The 18,128-nt window shown below is 35.5% G+C and overlaps 1 protein-coding gene across 15 annotated transcripts in view; it reads left to right on the top strand.

The window, feature by feature from the left end:
* dock7 (dedicator of cytokinesis 7) overlaps positions 1-18,128 on the top strand; it is a 97,912-nt gene that overhangs the window by 69,978 nt on the left and 9,806 nt on the right. For 6 of the 15 annotated variants that reach the window (XM_062028242.1, XM_062028240.1, XM_062028234.1 and 3 more), the window contains 12 exons: positions 392-488; positions 823-840; positions 2,931-3,027; positions 5,699-5,833; positions 5,936-6,088; positions 6,168-6,326; positions 8,534-8,634; positions 9,797-9,989; positions 10,082-10,225; positions 10,318-10,449; positions 14,201-14,215; positions 16,978-17,103. In XM_062028242.1, coding sequence (XP_061884226.1) covers positions 392-488; positions 823-840; positions 2,931-3,027; positions 5,699-5,833; positions 5,936-6,088; positions 6,168-6,326; positions 8,534-8,634; positions 9,797-9,989; positions 10,082-10,225; positions 10,318-10,449; positions 14,201-14,215; positions 16,978-17,103 — 1,370 coding nt within the window. Of the gene's footprint in view, positions 1-391; positions 489-822; positions 841-2,930; positions 3,028-5,698; positions 5,834-5,935; positions 6,089-6,167; positions 6,327-8,533; positions 8,635-9,796; positions 9,990-10,081; positions 10,226-10,317; positions 10,450-14,200; positions 14,216-16,968; positions 17,104-18,128 lie in introns of all 15 variants that reach the window. The other 9 variants (XM_062028243.1, XM_062028235.1, XM_062028231.1 and 6 more) reach the window with 3 other exon arrangements.

Raw genomic sequence — 18,128 nt, 5'->3', positions numbered from 1 at the left:
TAGCTGTTAATTGGCTGTCGAGTTTTGCACAAGTAGTAAACACGCTGCAGGACTGCTTGTGTTGGGAGTTCAGTTTCAGTTTATTGCGAACATGCATACGATACAATGTAACGCATCACATATTTCCATTTGTTTCATTACATCACGTTCGAAAAGGAGTAGGAAGAAGCAGATTTTAAAATCTTGAAATCTTAAAAGCGCTTTTAATCTGGGATTTAAGATACAAGTCGATACTAGTTTTTTTGATGATATCTAACTGCTATCAATATCGGATATTATTACTACAAACAATACAAATGCCTGTAGTTGTGAATTAAATGTCTCCCCTTCTCTGTATGCATCCACCCTTTATACAAAATGAACACAACTAATAAATATGTTCTTTGTTTAGAGCGGAGTCCATCAGGCAGTGCCTTTGGCAGCCAGGAAAATCTGCGGTGGAGAAAGGACATGACCCATTGGAGACAGAACAGTGAGAGATTAGATAAGTAGGTTTTGTGTTAATGCAATACGATCTTTCTTATTCTGTCATTTACTATCTTCCAAAAACAAGTGGAGTCTCACAGGTTGATTGTTTTATATATGCTTTATTTCAGCATTTCTGTAGTTGCAGTTAAAACCAAATACACTATTGCTTTCTTGCCATATATGTGTATATATATATATATATATATATATATATATATATATATATATATATATATATATATAGTTTATTTAATTTAATTTTTTTCATTTCGTGTACTTCATCAATTGTTTTACTGGCTCTAGTGTAGTTTAGTTTTCTGTTAATTTCTTTCATGTTGCTGTGTGTTTATGTAGGAGTCACAGATCAGTAAGGTATTGTATGACCCATTTTTGCTGTGTGCTTTTTTTCTTTGACTTCCTTGGGCGTTGTGTTCACATGCATGTGGAAGCACTGACATTTACAGATGTAAAATGAGTTTAGGTTGTTCAATGTTTTTTTTTCCAATCCCAGTTTTTCATCGATCATCAATCCATATGTTAAATATTCTAAAGTTGTTAAGTGCAACTGTATAGTTGTAAGAGGACCCTCAACTGGACCCCGACTTAAACAAGTTGAAAAACTTATTCGGGTGTTACCATTTAGTGGTCAATTGTACGGAATATGTACTTCACTGTGCAACCTACTAATAAAAGTCTCAATCAATCAATCAATCAACATGGGCATTATTTGGTGTTTATTTTTCTACAGTATTACCAAGCAAAAATACACAATTTTTTAATACTAATTAATGCATAAACATCATACTTTAATCAAATTAATGCTATAGATGCTGCAGTAATATCTGGATTGATTTGACTGTTGAGTTGTAAGCTCCCACATGCACATGAACACACTACAAGTTATGTCTCTATGCCGGTTCCTACCCTTCTACACTCCTCAATCTGTCCCAATAACATTGCGCTTGTTTTAGGTAGTGGTGGCTGAGTCGCATTGGCTGTCTGTGTTTGGCTTATTTTTAGCCTGAGAGTGGTGTGTTTTCCTTCTAATTGTGGCAGAATTTAGAAGAAAATCTGTTTCTCTGTTCTTTTTGTTGTACAGCACATATATTCTGGCAAATATCGCATAAGTCATTTAGAGCCAAGTGTTAACGTCATCTTCGAATGTACTGTAGTACTTCCTGTCAAAATAACTATAGTTCATTGCCTTTTATTAGGGATGTGCCGATCAATTGGCCACCGATCAGTATCAGCCTAATTTTTTGCAAAAGTGTCTGAGTGCCATTGCCGATCAATACCTTTTTAATGTCGGTCACAGACACAGATCCCCTCTGGCTACTTATTTTTAGTTCCCCGGCTGACAAGCAGCTTGCAGCTAATTATGTGTCTTCATACACAAAGTAGAGCAGTTTCCCCAAAATAAACAATCATCTCCATTACAGCAGATTAACTGCATTTCTAATCATCTTAAGTATCATTATCAAGTATTATCACTCGAGGGCTAGGTTCAAATGTTAAACACTAAGAGCAAGCTTACTTTGTTGTTTTTGTTAAGGCTTAAAAATTCAGGGAATAATCCCATGGACACAGGAGGACATTGAGGGTAAAAAAACAAAGGATCTAAATGAGTAGCAAATAGTAGTTTTTGTTTTTGTTTAGTTTTGTTGTATACTATTGACTTGGTTCTGTTCTAACAAATATGTTATTAAAGAGAAGGAACTAGTCTGACTATTGTGTTGATGTCATTATATTATTATGGTATGTAAGTATAACATATAGAACATGCTATACGTTTACCAAACAATCTGTCACTCCTAATCGCTAAATCCGATGAAATCTTATACGTCTAGTCTCTTACGTGAATGAGCTAAATAATATTATTTGATATTTTACGGTAATGTGTTAATAATTTCACACATAAGTCGCTCCTGAGTATAAGTCGCACCCCCGGCCAAACTATGAAAAAAACTGCGATTTTAGTCTGAAAAATACGGTACCTTTTAATAATTTGGTGAGCCAATTCGAACCAGTCTCGGAGAAATTGATTTGTTTTTCAGCCACCCGGTTCATGCATGAAATATGATTTCAAAGCAGCTGAACTAATGTTCAACCACAAATAATCTATTACTATTGTCTTTGAATCAGTCATTGTGAAGGTTGAAAATTGGCCATCCTAATTGGTTGATTTAATTGGAAATAGACCATTATGTCCTCAAAGAGCCATCCAGCAGCATAGCTTTGAAGCCTTTGGCTTTTACAAAGATGAAGAGAAATTGTTGTTGTAAAAATTTGCTCCTATTTAATTAAGTAATTAAAATATTTTCCTTATGTCTTCTCTGGGAAAACTGGCTTGATTGTGGTGGCTGGAAATGAGACCTCCTGGAGTTTTTATGTACAGTACCTTGGTCGACATTAAATTGTTGGTACTTACATGCTGACGCTGGTTTCTTTTTCTGTGATTATAGGACCAGAGCAGAGTTGGAGCATGAAGCACTTATTGATGGTAACCTTGCAACAGAGGCTAACTTGATCATCCTTGATACATTGGAGATCATTGTGCAGGTATATGTAATTAAAATATTTTTAATCCACACTTTTATTTGTATAGAAATATTGGTATTGTTGTGCAGCACAGTTAGAGGTGTCACGATCCGATCTAGATATTGATACGATATCAAAAAAATTAAACAAGTATCGGATATTGGCTTGCATCTAAAACCCCCGATACAAGGTCTGATGAAAGCAGTCCTGCACCACGTTTATTTGTGCAAAGCTGGACAGTCAGTTAAAGGCTAAATGTCCTCCAATAAGCACATAAGGTTAGTGTTTTCTTGTATTGTAGTGTAGTCATTTACAAAAGGTAAACATGGTAGGCTATAGGCTATTAGGAGCTAGCAGCTACTGTACACAACAGCTAAGTACACTATAACACACAAGGTAGACATATGTACAATAAGTGACCTTCAATATTGCAGTTTATGTAAGGTCAGTGTATAGTAAATATGAGTATAAAATACTTATGAAATAATTACAGTTGCATATTACTAACAGATACAAATTATCCACTAACAAATGTGTCTTTATCAGGCAATTTACTGCATAATGCGCTTAATTTTAATGAATTATTGTGATTAGTATTTGATGCCCAAAAAACTAATTAACAGCCTACTTCAAAAGCATAGATAATGGGATCTGAGCCGAGGATGTCGTTGTGGCTTGTGCAGCCCTTTGAGACACTTGTGATTTAGGGCTATATAAATAAACTTTGATTGATTAATAATAAGTCATAAGAAATATTCCCTCTAAGGTGCGTGCCTGTACAATTGTGCACTGCTCACGTGTCCTCTGTGCACAGCAAATCTATGCCGCAAACAAAATAAATAAAATCCAACTAAAACTCTAAACCAAATAAACACATTTATTCTGTACGATTTTGCAATGCAACTCTGTGAGTGACAGGTGGGAAGAAGCGGCAACAACAGATAAAGCAATGTCTGCACTGTTCAATTATTGCAACGTCTGTTGAGACGCTTTAAGGAGGACACGCATCACTTTATTGAGCAAAACTTTTTGTCCACCCTAACCACACCAAAAACACTATCTAGCAAAACACATGATTTTTTGCCAAAACCAACTCTGTCATATCAACAGCAGCCGCTCGCTCTCTCCCTAACTTGCGCCAACAGATGCACTCAGTAAACTCAGTCATACAGAAAGTCAGGCAACTCCAACAACACACAAATGCCAGGTCGTTACACTATGATGAGGCTCACATGCAGCCTGTTAATGTCATTAACAGCGTGTTATGCGTGTGTGTCGCTGTTTTGCTGGTTAGCTTATAGCTAACAGTGCAGCATAGTTAAGAGAGGTAAATGCTTATAACTGGTGAAACAAACAAGTACTGCATACCCACACTCCCCAATAAGATGTGTGCTTATTCTACTGTCATTTATTAAGAATGCTAATTTATGAAAATTAATGGTATACTGTCAGTAGAATACAGAAATGCTAATAAAACTGTAATGATATATTTTACAGACACAAAATTACAGGAATGTACACTTTATCCCATGTTTGTGCTACAGCACATATCTCATTATGTAACATGTGAATTTTTAAGAGGAACTAAATGTGATCTCTGAAAGGGGTACAACTTCTTTTCAAAGCAGGAATCCCACCCAGACATAAAATCCTAGTACGGTACATAGATCATGAAAAACATGTTTTTTGTTATTTTCTTTGTAAGTGGGCCAAATCATCTGTATTAGAGAATAATCTAATACAAATGACTGCTGTCATTTGATTAGAGTAATGAGACATTTCACTTATTATGATGTCAGGTTTGGGACAAGTGTGCTGCTGGTGTGGCCAGAAGTGTGCACATTTGGTCCACTGACTGCTTAGGGAGAATGTGTGTTTGCTTGGACACTTGGAAAAATGAGGAGGAATATGTATATAATATCTTATATTATATGGGCAGCACGGTGGCACAGGAGTTAGTGCATGTGCCTCACAATACGAAGGTCCTGAGTAGTCCTGGGTTCAATCCCGGGCCCGGGATCTTTCTGTGTGGAGTTTGCATGTTCTCCCCCGTGACTGCGTGAGTTCCCTCCGGGTACTCCGGCTTCCTCCCACCTCCAAAAACATGCACCTGGGGATAGGTTGATTGGCAATACTAAATTGGCCCTAGTGTGTGAATGTGAGTGTGAATGTTGTCTGTCTATCTGGGTTGGCCCTGTGATGAGGTGGCGACTTGTCCAGGGTGTACCCCGCCTTCCGCCCGAATGCAGCTGAGATAGGCTCCAGCGCCCCCCGTGACCCCAAAAGGGACAAGCGGTAGAAAATGGATGGATGGATTATATTATATTATAATATTATATTATGTATATATTGGTCATAACGTTAGTGTTTTCCATAGCTTTTTTATTGTCCTTTGAATAATTTCACTTAATCAAGCTTTTTCTAACATTCCACACTACAAAATTATAAAAGAATAATGTCGGTATCAGCTCATACATAAGGCTCCAATATCTGTATCTTATCCGAAGTGAAAAAGTCCTAAATTGGTTCGCCTCAGAAACAGGAGATTCTGAAGTCAAATTCTGCTGTGACTTTTTTGTGTCCTCTGAGTGTTTTTTTTAAACATTATGTATAATATGCATATATGTCATTGTGACCACTGTAGTTATTTTTTTGTTCAACAATAACGGTTCATGTGTCCATCTGCCCTCAGACGGTATCAGTGACAGAATCAAAGGAGAGTGTCCTTGGTGGGGTTCTGAAAGTGTTGCTTCACAGTATGGCTTGCAATCAGAGCGCCCTCTACCTGCAACACTGTTTTGCTACACAGAGAGCACTGGTGTCAAAGGTGGGCCATCTTCATTGCATAAGAAGATGTATATGTTTGTGGTGTGAACAATTTTTATCGACCTGCGTTTGGTCAATGTGGGTGTTTTTTTTGTCCGTTTAGTTTCCCGAGCTGCTGTTTGAAGAGGAAACCGAGCAGTGTGCCGATCTCTGTTTGCGCCTGCTAAGGAGCTGTAGCAGCAGTATAAGTACCATCAGGGCTCATGCCAGCGCCTCCCTCTACCTCCTCATGAGGCAAAACTTTGAGATTGGGAATGTGAGTTCATTTGTTTTTACCAAGTCTTTGAAAATTGGCTGTATCTAACCTCTATTATTTTTCTTATGGCGATTTTTAGAATTTTGCAAGGGTGAAGATGCAGGTGACTATGTCGCTTTCTTCATTAGTGGGAACGTCCCAAAATTTTAACGAGGAGTTCCTGCGTCGCTCTCTGAAGACCATCCTTACTTATGCAGAGGAAGACCTTGAGCTTAGGGAAACGACTTTTCCCGATCAGGTATTAACTATGACATTACATTATATGGCTGTACTTAAACTTTAGAGGGCCTCAACTTGAAGGAGGACTGCACTTTTTTTTTTAAATGTTGCTTATTGTTCACAATCATTATGAAAGACATGACGACGGATGGATTTTTTTTTTTTAATGCATTCAAAATATTAAACGTTTAAAAGAAAGTCAGCTTACAGCGGAGCCAATAGAAGCTCTACTATTCCCCCCATAAAATCCGATAAATAAATAAAAACGCCAACAATACTCAATTTACATTTCGTGATTTGAATATTAACCAAGTATTTGTGATATTGTTATTATAAGCGCCAACACACACAAACTATTTATAGCGGCGACGTGATCACTTCCGTGTGTCCCTATGTTTACATCATTGAGTGGTTTGCTGCTTCCTCGTTTCCTTGCTCCGTGTATGTTTCTTGTAGATCATAAATCATGCATCTCACCTGGAAGGTAGATGGCTGAAGATATAATCCGACAAGTTGGGACATTTTGACAGCCATTTAGGACCTGGAACTGGCGAGAATGACATAAAAAACGCTTGTTACTACCCCAGCCGCCCGCGTCCCCGTTTCTTTGCGAGGATTACCGTATAAAACATTTTTCATCTAAATGGGAATATATGAGCATTTAAGCAGTCTGCATCCTAAAGACCGCAGGCATTGCACAGTAAGTGATGTTTTATTATGTTTGTTGGCTCCCATGAAGTCTGCAGTGAGCAGAAATCAGTGATGAAGAAAAAAAAAGAAAATGTATAGATGTGTTTTGAAATGAATGCGCCATGTATGCTTAAAATGATCAAAATTCGTAAATATTAAATGTTATTTTAAATGTGCCGGTTACTACATTACATATATACTTTCATCATAAAACCCTAATGGAGGTGTTTGGATGTTTTTTTAGGGGCTCTATTAGCATAATTGAACGGCTCTCATAGGCTTTGTTGTCAGCGGACTTTTGATTAAATTTATTTAATATTTAGAATGCATTAAAAAAAATTAATCCGTCATTTCTTTCATAATGATTGTGAACGATAGGCAAAAATTTCCCCCAAAAAATGCAGTTCCCCTTTAAGTCTGTTTTTGAGATAAGATCTGTTTCCCGGCTAAGGGTGAAACAATGACAATTTCATATCACGGTTATGGTGACCAAAATTATCAAATGTATCTTTATCGTTATATTGTTAAATGTGCTCAAAAAGTAAATAGACACACTGATAGTAAACACCATTTTGCATGTTTTGTTTCTTATGCTTCACTGATAGTGTTTTAGTCTTAGATATTTTTTTTTAATATTGTTTTTTACTGTAGCACTTTAAGATTTATTTAAATGAAAGGTGTGTAACAAATACGATATATTATTTTGGTGGGCGTCCTACTCTGTTCAGCGGTGCTTGAAAGCACCGCAAAAACACCTCGGCCTCATATTCTTCTGAGTATAGAACAATCACTCTAAGAGAGCACAGCTTGTAGGTTCAATGTGCACAATTGAATATCTTTGACAGCAATGTGTTTATATAAGTTTAGATTGGGGTATGTTGTTTCTAAATTGGGAATGACGTTAACGAATCTTGTTTTCATCTTGGCATTTCAGCCAGCAAGTTGGCGCCAGTCAGTCCATGAGTTTATCAAAGTGTTCACATTTTTTCGGTACTTTTTATTTAACACACTATAACGAATTGTCAGGAATTTTACCACCGTTATCAATTTTACATTAGTAACTCCAGCCAAAAATTTTAAAATATCTAACCTGCGGCCGTTAATCCAAGAAAATATGGTGAAGCTGCTGATAGTGTGTTTGACAGAGAAGCAGATGAAGGAGATACCGTAGAAATCCACTTTCCCAAGTTAAATGTGGTACACTACTTTCTAAAACTACTGTAGTTGTTGGTAGTACATTCTATTGTATTGTTTTTATACAATATTTCTTACGTAAAAGTTAGTTTTTCTTTTTAAAAGGCATGTTACATGTTAAAATTGTGCTGTTTTGATTTTAATTCATTTCAATGGGCCATGCTGATTTGAGATACAAATGTTTTAAAAGCTCCGCCACATAACCAATTAAGCTCTGACGTTGAGGCACTACTGAAAATTGAGTTAATTACAGCTAAAGAAGACTGATGTTATTGCTTTTTCTTGTGTGCTTTTCTTGGAAATAACCTTAGTATTTGAATGCCCATTTATCTCATTTATTAGGTGCAGGACCTTGTTTTTAACTTGCACATGATCCTATCCGACACAGTCAAGATGAAGGAACACCAGGAAGACCCAGAGATGCTTATTGATCTCATGTACAGGTGAACAAAGCTTTATTTAATAACAGTGTAATATTTCCCCTACTATTATATTAGGGGAGCCCAATGCTCCAAAAAGTCGAGTTCATTGTATTTCAATCTTATTTTTTTACATTGTGCATGTTTGTGAATGTTTGTGTGGGTTTTGCCAGCTCAAATTCCCTCAAACCCCTCGACAGACAGACATACACACAAATTGGCCCTAGTGTGTGAATGTTGTCTGTCTGTCTATCTGTGTTGGCCCTGTGATGAGGTGTAGCCTCATCACACTCCGCCCAAGTGCAGCTGGGGCGACCGCGAGAGGGACAAGCGGTAGAAAATGGATGGATGGAATGATATTGTATGTGTCTGTTTGTTTGTGTTTTTGCCAAATGTTTTGGTTTTGGGGCCTGGAAATATGTTTCGATTAAGTACTTTATCTTTTCTTATTAAATAAGTTCATTCTTTACATTTTAACAGAAAAAAATACATGTATTGCATGCAATTGCATATCTTTAAAACTTTTCTGTAATATTATCTAATGATGCAACAAATACTATCATACATTTCAAACATTTAAAAAAAGGAGGAAAAAAAATGTAATATCTGCTTGACTTATGATTTCAAAGCAAGTTATCCATCAAATTGTCACATGACAATAGATTTTACAGTAAAATTCTGGTAACTGAGCTGCCAGTTTTTATCATTAAAAAACAGGGGTACCGTTGTTCCATTTACAGTAAATCACAAGCATGTAATATTGTAACACAATACCTTATGCAATTGATTATTATATTTATTATGTACATCGAGAGGGACAAGCGGTATAAAATGGATGGACTTTAAAAAATAATTGGACTGAAAAATGAGTGATACTGTTTTTCCATTTACAGTAATATGCAGTTAAAAAAAAGACTACATTTTGCGGTAAAATTACAGCAACTGAGCTACAGATTTTTTTTTTTACAGTGTACGTAAAAATTTAATAATCAAATGCATTAGCAATTGTGTTACACTATCATGAGGCCCTAATATTCCAATATTATTCACTATTACAATTGGCCTCCTGAGGGCAGCCATAACTGCGATGTGGTCCCGTAATTAAAAGCAAGTTTAACACCTTTGAGTCAATGTAGCATGTCCCTCTTCTGTCTTCATCAGTATTTTAATGCACATCCATCTGTAGAATTGCAAAGGGTTACCAGACGTCACCAGACCTGCGGCTCACGTGGCTCCAGAACATGGCTGGAAAACACTCAGAGAGGAACAACCATGCAGAAGCCGCTCAGTGTTTAGTGCACAGTGCTGCCTTGGTAGCAGAATACCTGAGCATGTTGGAGGATCGCAAGTATCTGCCTGTCGGCTGTGTCACCTTCCAGGTCAGGACATCTTGACATATTCATACATGAGAAATTTCGGCCAGTGTGTGCGTATTCAATTCATTCTGTTGTGCATTTGTGTGTGTACGCAGTATATTTCCTCCAACGTGTTGGAGGAGTCTGCAGTGTCTGATGATGTGGTGTCACCAGATGAGGAAGGCATCTGTTCGGGGAAATACTTCACTGAACTCGGCCTAGTGGGACTCTTGGAACAAGCTGCTTCATCATTCTCTTTGGTGAGAATGATAAAAGATGAATAATTATATAAAATGTGTATTTTTCTTTCCCTCATCGTAACTTGGCTTTTTGTGATATTTGTCCCTGTTAGGCTGGCATGTATGAGGCAGTAAATGAAGTGTATAAGGTACTGATCCCAGTCCATGAAGCTAACAGGGATGCAAAGAAGCTAGCCACTATTCATGGTAAACTTCAGGAAGCCTTTGGAAAAATTGTCCATCAGGTGAATATGTGTTCTACTGCGTTGTTTCCCAAACAAGTTTCAATGTTTTTTTAATGTAATTTTGAATTATGCAAGCCCATTTTCAGAATTACATTTAGTATTTATATTTAACTATTAAGGGGCAGACTCAACACTTATTTTAAAATCCTCATTATAATCTATGTTAACACAGTTGTGCATGCTCATGCTTGTAATATTTTCTTTTCACACACTTTATTGACAAACTTGGAAACAGGGGTGTCTTGATTTAACATTGATTTTGGATATCGGTCCAATATCGGCCAAAAAACAAGTATTGGATTATGTAAGCTTTGCACCAAAATCTCAGGTAAAAGCTTTGATACAGTGTTTACTTGTGCAAAGCTGGACAGCCAGTTAACATCTAAATGTCCTCCAATAAGCACACAAGGTTGGTCAAGTCGTTTACAAGTATTACAGAAGGCAAAACATGGTATGTAATAGGCTACTAGGAGCTAGCAGCTACACAACAGCTTAGCACATAATAGCACACAAGCTAGACATTTGCAATAAGTGTCCTTAATTGAACAATATTTCAGTCTAAAACACATTTGTCAATAAAAAGCAAGTATCAAATTATTACAGTTGCATATTACTTATGCATACAGAAGCGTTTTAGAAAGTATCCAGTAAAAAACGTGACCGCATCATTCAACTTACTGCATCATGAGCTTAGCGTAAAAAAATATTGTGACCACTAGGTGTCACTAAAAACAATTACCACTCTACTTTAATTGAATTAAAAACGGCATAAGTCCATTTCAGACAATTTATAATAAAACGTTTAGTGTTTTTCATACCATTGTTCTTTGTTTGAATAATATCACTTGGTCAAACCTATCCTAACACTTCACACTGAAAAAAATAATAAAAGTGTGTATGATTTGTGCAAGTATCAGATCGGATTAATATCAGTATTGGCCAATACTCAAGGCTCCAATATCGTTATCGTATGAAAAGTGAAAAAGTTGTACACACATACTTGAAAGTATTTCTTGATATTGATGAATGCAATACATAGGATATACTGTATTACTGGCTTGTTTTTGTTTTTTAACTTTGATCATTGGTGGTACTTATCCCAACACCTGTTTCAGGCAAACATTTGTGTGTCCGATTATTGTGGCCATTGTAAGACTTTTATTGCACATTTGTTTCATTAAACTGCACCAGTGCAAAAACCTTTATAATTATTGTTCAGTAGGAATGAGGGCTTGGCGATATGGACCAAAACTGATACCGGATTGTAGTCCGAATGGCAGTATACGGTATCTTAAAAGAACGTGCAAATTGCTTAAAGTTGCCTAAGTGTTTTATGGCTAGATAACCAGTGTTGAGAGTACTCAGAATGTTTGTGCTGTAAGTTGTAACGTATTGTTTATTGTTATAAAGTCATTAGTTAGCGGTTACTATGTCAAAGCAGTTTTCGTTCATTTTGTTAATTAACGTTAGGTTTATAGCCTCACGCATGTGTGTGGGGATAGATGGAGCTTCTACTTGCTCTATGCGATGAAAGCCGCTGGCTGTTAAGTTTAAAACTACTTTTCAGCCACCCAGCAGCTCTACAAGAGTAGTTTAGTCTGCATGGCCTATGCAGAGGCACTTTCAAGGTGTCACTAAACATTTAACACACCGAGCGAGCAAAGCGGTCGCTAGCTGCGATTCCAAGTCGCTTACAACTTGTGAACAACACAAACAGATGAGATTAGTGATAAAGTCGCTCCAAGGAGAAATATACAGGATTCGTATGGGTGCTTAAAAACCTTGAAAATGCTTGGATTTTAATGTTTGTTTTCAAGGTTTGAAAAATGCTTGAATTTTGGGTGGAGAGCTTGTAAATGCTTGGAAATGTTCATCATATTTCTCGGCAGTCTGATTCAATAGGCAAATTATAAAATGGAAAAAAATTAAATACGTTTCTTAAAAAATGAAAGCTACACGCATGAGCTTACATGCCAGAGTCGTATATATGACTCTGTGTCGCCCCCAAGAGGACAGTGGTGCATCGGTCCATCATGCCGATAGGTTGTCGTTTTAATGAACAATGGATGGAAATTATTAGTCCATTATTGGACTTGTTTGTACTGTGAAGGTCATGTAATGTATAATTTGTAACCTTTTTCACAACTTAGGGCTGAGTTAATATGACTGATTTAGTAGTTTTTACACAACATGGTTGTATGCATTTCTTGCTCTTTTATTTTCGTTGTCTACTTAACTTGTCTGGCTACAGTGAAAGCAAAAAAAGTTAACTTTTGTCTTTTTGTTAATTTCTTATCATAGCCACAGTTATAAGGCTAGATATGCTTAATGAAAGGTGACTGAGGTGTTGTGAAACAAACTATTTTCCTTTATTATCCTTTTATTAATGATGAACAGTTTTGTCAATAAAAGAGTGAAATTGGAATTTTGATGGTGCGTGTATGAATATTACATTATGCCGTTTACAAGCACAAATACGGTGTAAATCAATCCGTGCTGTTCAATGTCATTGACTGCTGTAAGTAAGAAAAAGAACAAGAAATTTGAAAAAAAAACAAACACAAATGGAGACACGTTTGCAAACACCAATGACATTGAAAAGTCTACAGAAACACTGCTTCATTTTCTATGCCTCATTCAGTTAATGATAACTGCTGGTTCAATGTTAGGCTTAGGTTTTAGCAGATTTTCTGTATTTTTCCTACAGACAGCATTCGGTGACCTCAAACAACAAGGCTATGGATTGATTCACACTGGGTTTCGCCTTTTGAAGGGTACTGGAAAAACTGGAAAATTGATCTTGAAATTCCTTAAAAAGGGCTTGAATTTGGCCATGGAAAAGGTGTACGAACCCTGAATATACCGTATTTTTCGGACTATAAGTCGCAGTTTTTTTCATAGTTTGGCCGGGGGTGCGATTTATACTCAAGAGCGACTTATGTGTGAAATTATTAACACATTACCGTAAAATATCAAATAATATTATTTAGCTCATTCACGTAAGAGACTAGACGTATAAGATTTCATCGGATTTAGTGATTACGAGTGACAGATTGTTTGGTAAACGTATAGCATGTTCTATATGTTATAGTTATTTGAATGACTCTTACCATAATATGTTACGTTAACATACCAGGCACGTTCTCAGTTGGTTATTTATGCGTCATATAACGTACACTTATTCAGCCTGTTGTTCACTATTCTTTATTTATTTTAAATTGCCTTTCAAATGTCTATTCTTCGTGTTGGGTTTTATCAAATAAATTTCCCCAAAAAATGCGACTTATACTCTAGTGCGACTTATATATGTTTTTTTACTTCTTTATTATGCATTTTGGGCCGGTGCGACTTATACTCCGGAGCGACTTATAGTCCGAAAAATACGGTACATTCTCGAGCAAACTGGTGTATTGGTGTAAAGCAATTCACTTACTCACCAATAGCCAAATGCAGTCACTGACCAAAGCATAGCATCACTCGGGAGTCGGGGGCACCATATTAATTAGAATGTATTTTTTTTGCGGTGTGTCATTGTGCGTCAGAGAAGCCTCTGATATATAAAATATTCCGCTTTCTAAAATATACTGGTGTTAACTATAATACCGGCAAGCCGTAGTAGGAACAAAGTGTGCATGATTAGGAGTTTTGGCATGGTAGCAGAGTCTTCCTTTTGTTGCTGTAACACTGAATATGAGACAGGGTTTGTAAGTGTGCTGTTGTTCACATGTGCTATGTTCTGTTTATCACACAGAGTACTGGCTGGGAGGTAGGTGGTTAAAGTGTTCCTGCTTGGCCCTGCTCGTCTTGTTTACCTTTTTTTTTTTCACATTATAATTTGTAATCACACTCATTTCATTTTCCAGCGGCAAGCTATCTGATACTCGCTTTGCTTTTTCACACGCGTCTAGTCCATTAACAACTGCAGGCAACGTCATCTTGTCTGCCGTCATCAGGGACACTTGCTGCACCGGCAGCGACATCCTTGTTTTCCCTCCCCTCTCACCTTCTTCCCTCATGTAGTGCGGGAGGGACTTTTATTCCAACCGCTAACAGGCTGTGTGCATGGGAGCCACAGTGTCTGACACTAAAAAAAAGTATCTGTGAATGCATCACCTGCGCATTCTGCACTTTCTTAGTCAGAACACACCTGTTTGCTGAAACTTTCGCCGTCATTCTTTTCATTACTCCCGCGGCTCCATTTCAGCTTCTCTGGTTTAAGCACAGCTCACAATTGGATAGTTAAGCTTGAGAGCATCAAGATGATTTGTCTAAAACTCACAACACTTCATTTTTTAAAATTTTATTTTAACCCTATTATTTCAACTAAATCGACCCCTGTTTTTATTATATTTTTCATTAATTTACTACATTTGTAGTTAACAGTATTAACAATCTGTGGTTGCTGCATGGACAAAGCACTCATTACAGTGCATGGTGTGTTTCTTTGAGATTGTGGAGCTTTATTTTCTCACTTTTTGACTTGTTCTTCATTGTTGTCTACCTTTGCATGGTATAGAATTCTCCACAATCAGTTCTGACGTTCTATTTTTTTTGTTGGTGTTATTCCAACGTATTCAGTGTTTAGTTGTGTTATGTTGACATTTATAGAGGAAGTTAATCTCATTAAAATTTGTTCTTTTTCTCCTTTTTTTAAATTCTCCTGGTTGCCGAACCCTCCTTCCCACTTAACTTAATTGTTTCTTATGGTAAGTTTCTTTGTTTTCGGGGTTTCTCACATTTCTGCTCTAATTTCATTCATTTCATTTAACTTGTGAATACATTTTTGATTTATCATTATTTCCTATTTGTAGCATAGGAAGCATTTATGCTTCCTATGCTACACTTACAACACACACTGACACAATACTTGTGAGCTGGTTGTAGGCATTCGTATTACGACATCTGCGTTATTTACCTGTTTTTATTCAGCAGCACTCTGATGAGAATTGATGATGACTTTTGACCTTTGAAGACATGCACTAAATTTGATTAAATGTGTTGCTGGCTGGTAAATTTGTGGAGTCAAACAGACTACCGGTATTCTTGCGGTTTTATTTTTTGTACTTTTCTCACTTTGGTACTGAACAAATCCTAAAATATCCAACATCGATACGTTAGATCAGGGGTGTCAAACTAGTTTTCATTTATGGCCACATCACAGTTATGGTTGCCAATGGAGGCCTGCTTGTAACTGTGAATATAAATGTTTCAATTGCCTCATATTTATTATATTTTACTGATGGATAACTTGCTTTGAAATCATAAGTCATGGTGACAAGCAGATATTTAAGTTAGGCGTGTCTCAATTTGATATTGGCTTGCAAATTGTAATAAAAAAGCTCCGGTACAAGCAGTCCAGCAGTGTATTTACTTGTGCAAAGCTGAACATGAGCTTACCTTTATAAATTATGGTGCCAAAAGACTAAATTGATATAGATAAAAATACATACATAAGGTTATTAATAAATGAGTTGTTTTTCATACCTACTATTGTTCACTGTTTGACTAATTTCACTTGATTAAACCTTTTCTAATAATTGATTAAACCTTTTCTAATAAAGTATGTACTATGATTTGTGCTGATATCGTATCAGACTAATATTGGCATAGGCCAATACTCAAGGCTCCAAACATCCCCAATGCAGGTATTCATTTTGTGATGATAAAAACATTTTAATATCTTGGTGCAAGATCAGTTAAAAAATATTCAATCGTATACAAATCTTTTTTTTGTTTTTTACAAAATTGAAGGAACAATTACATTATATATATATATATATATATATATATATATATATATATATATATATATATATATATATATATATATATATATATATATATATATATGTATATGTATATGTATATGTATATATATGTATATGTATATATATGTGTATATATATATGTATATGTATATATATATATGTATATATATATATACATATATGTATGTATATATGTATGTATATATATATATACATATATATATATATATATATATATATATATGTATATATATGTATATGTATGTATATATGAAGGAATCAATAAAGTACTATATATATATATATATATATATATATATATATATATATATATATATATATAATGTATGTATGTATGTACAGTATATATATATATATATATATGTATGTATGTACAGTATATATATAAATATATATATATATATATATATATATATATATATATATATATATATATATATATATATATATATATATATATATATATATATATATGTATGCATATATGTATGCATATATGAAGGAATCAATAAAGTACTATATATATATATATATATATATATATATATATATATATATAGAGTTTGACACCTGTGCTTTGATGAAAGATCTAACAAGTTCATATTCTTGTTTATTACTGTACCAATTTTAATTGTATTTATTTCGTTAATGTGGTCTGCATTGAGAAAACTTCTGCTTTTTCTGAATCAAAACAGTAATCCTGTTTTGTACACTTTTTCCTTGTTTGCAGGACGGAAAGCGGATGTTTGGAACGTACTTTAGGGTTGGTTTTTACGGCTCCAAATTTGGCGACTTAGATGAGCAGGAGTTTGTGTACAAAGAACCAGCCATCACCAAGTTGGCGGAAATCTCTCACAGGCTGGAGGTGAGTATGACGGAATAGGAAATAGGACGGACCAGCATCATATTGAAAGGTGTTTTTTCCCCCAAAATCTTTTAGCCTCTTCATCAAGCTAAATAAGGCAAACAAATATATTTGGAATATGAATCACCATGAGGTAGACATGCTGACCGCTACTCTGCCATGCTGCCTTCCTCTATGATTTAGAGAGAAATGTGTCAACAATGAACAAAATTCGATTAAATGCGATTAAATATGTTAATTGTTTGACAGCCCTATAAAAAGTTTACAAAAGGTTACAAATTCATTTTTTTTGGGTTATGACTCAAATTCAATCTTGTGGGTGGGGCCTCCGCTGAACATGTTAGAAGCCTTTTTATTGGTCAGCCTCAAATGATGGCGTGACTATATGGATGTGACTGCTGACAACTTTAGCCCTCAACAGACTAGAGGGGCACTGATCATTATAAATGCTTCTGACACATTTTTCAGAGAAGCCCATCCCCACAAGTTTGAAGTTTAACCCCAGAAAAAGGATTTGTATCCTAAAAATCTTTGCAACCAATTTGTAACCGAAAAAACGATTTGTAACCAAAATAAGATTTGTAACCAATAGAACGATTAGTTCGCAAAAAAATGTTTGCAACCAAAAGAAAAATAGATTTCTAAAAACAATTTGTAATATGAAAAAAGGTTTGCAGACAAAGAACAATTTGTAAACAAAAAATGATTTGTAATCCCCCCAAAAAAGGTTTGGTAATGGGAGCGTGGTCAATATGACATTATTGTAACATTTGCATAACCGTCGATGATGCATATATTTTCCTTAAAAAGCTAGAAGAAATTGATACATATATATTACAAACAAATCTGTTATTAGTATTAACATATATTTTTTCTTATATTGTATTGTTTAGCTTGTTTTTTTTTAAATTGCTGTTTTATTTTAAAATGACTGCACTATATTCTGCCCTCCCTGAATGTTGGAATTTAGTTTGCCAAATATGTAAACAGTCAATGAAGTTACTGTAAAACTAAGCACACAAAGG

Source organism: Entelurus aequoreus, linkage group LG19 (assembly GCF_033978785.1).
Source record: "Entelurus aequoreus isolate RoL-2023_Sb linkage group LG19, RoL_Eaeq_v1.1, whole genome shotgun sequence".
Lineage (NCBI taxonomy): Eukaryota > Metazoa > Chordata > Actinopteri > Syngnathiformes > Syngnathidae > Entelurus > Entelurus aequoreus.
Note: the sequence above shows the minus strand (reverse complement) of the source record. Positions and strands in the feature narration are given on the sequence as shown.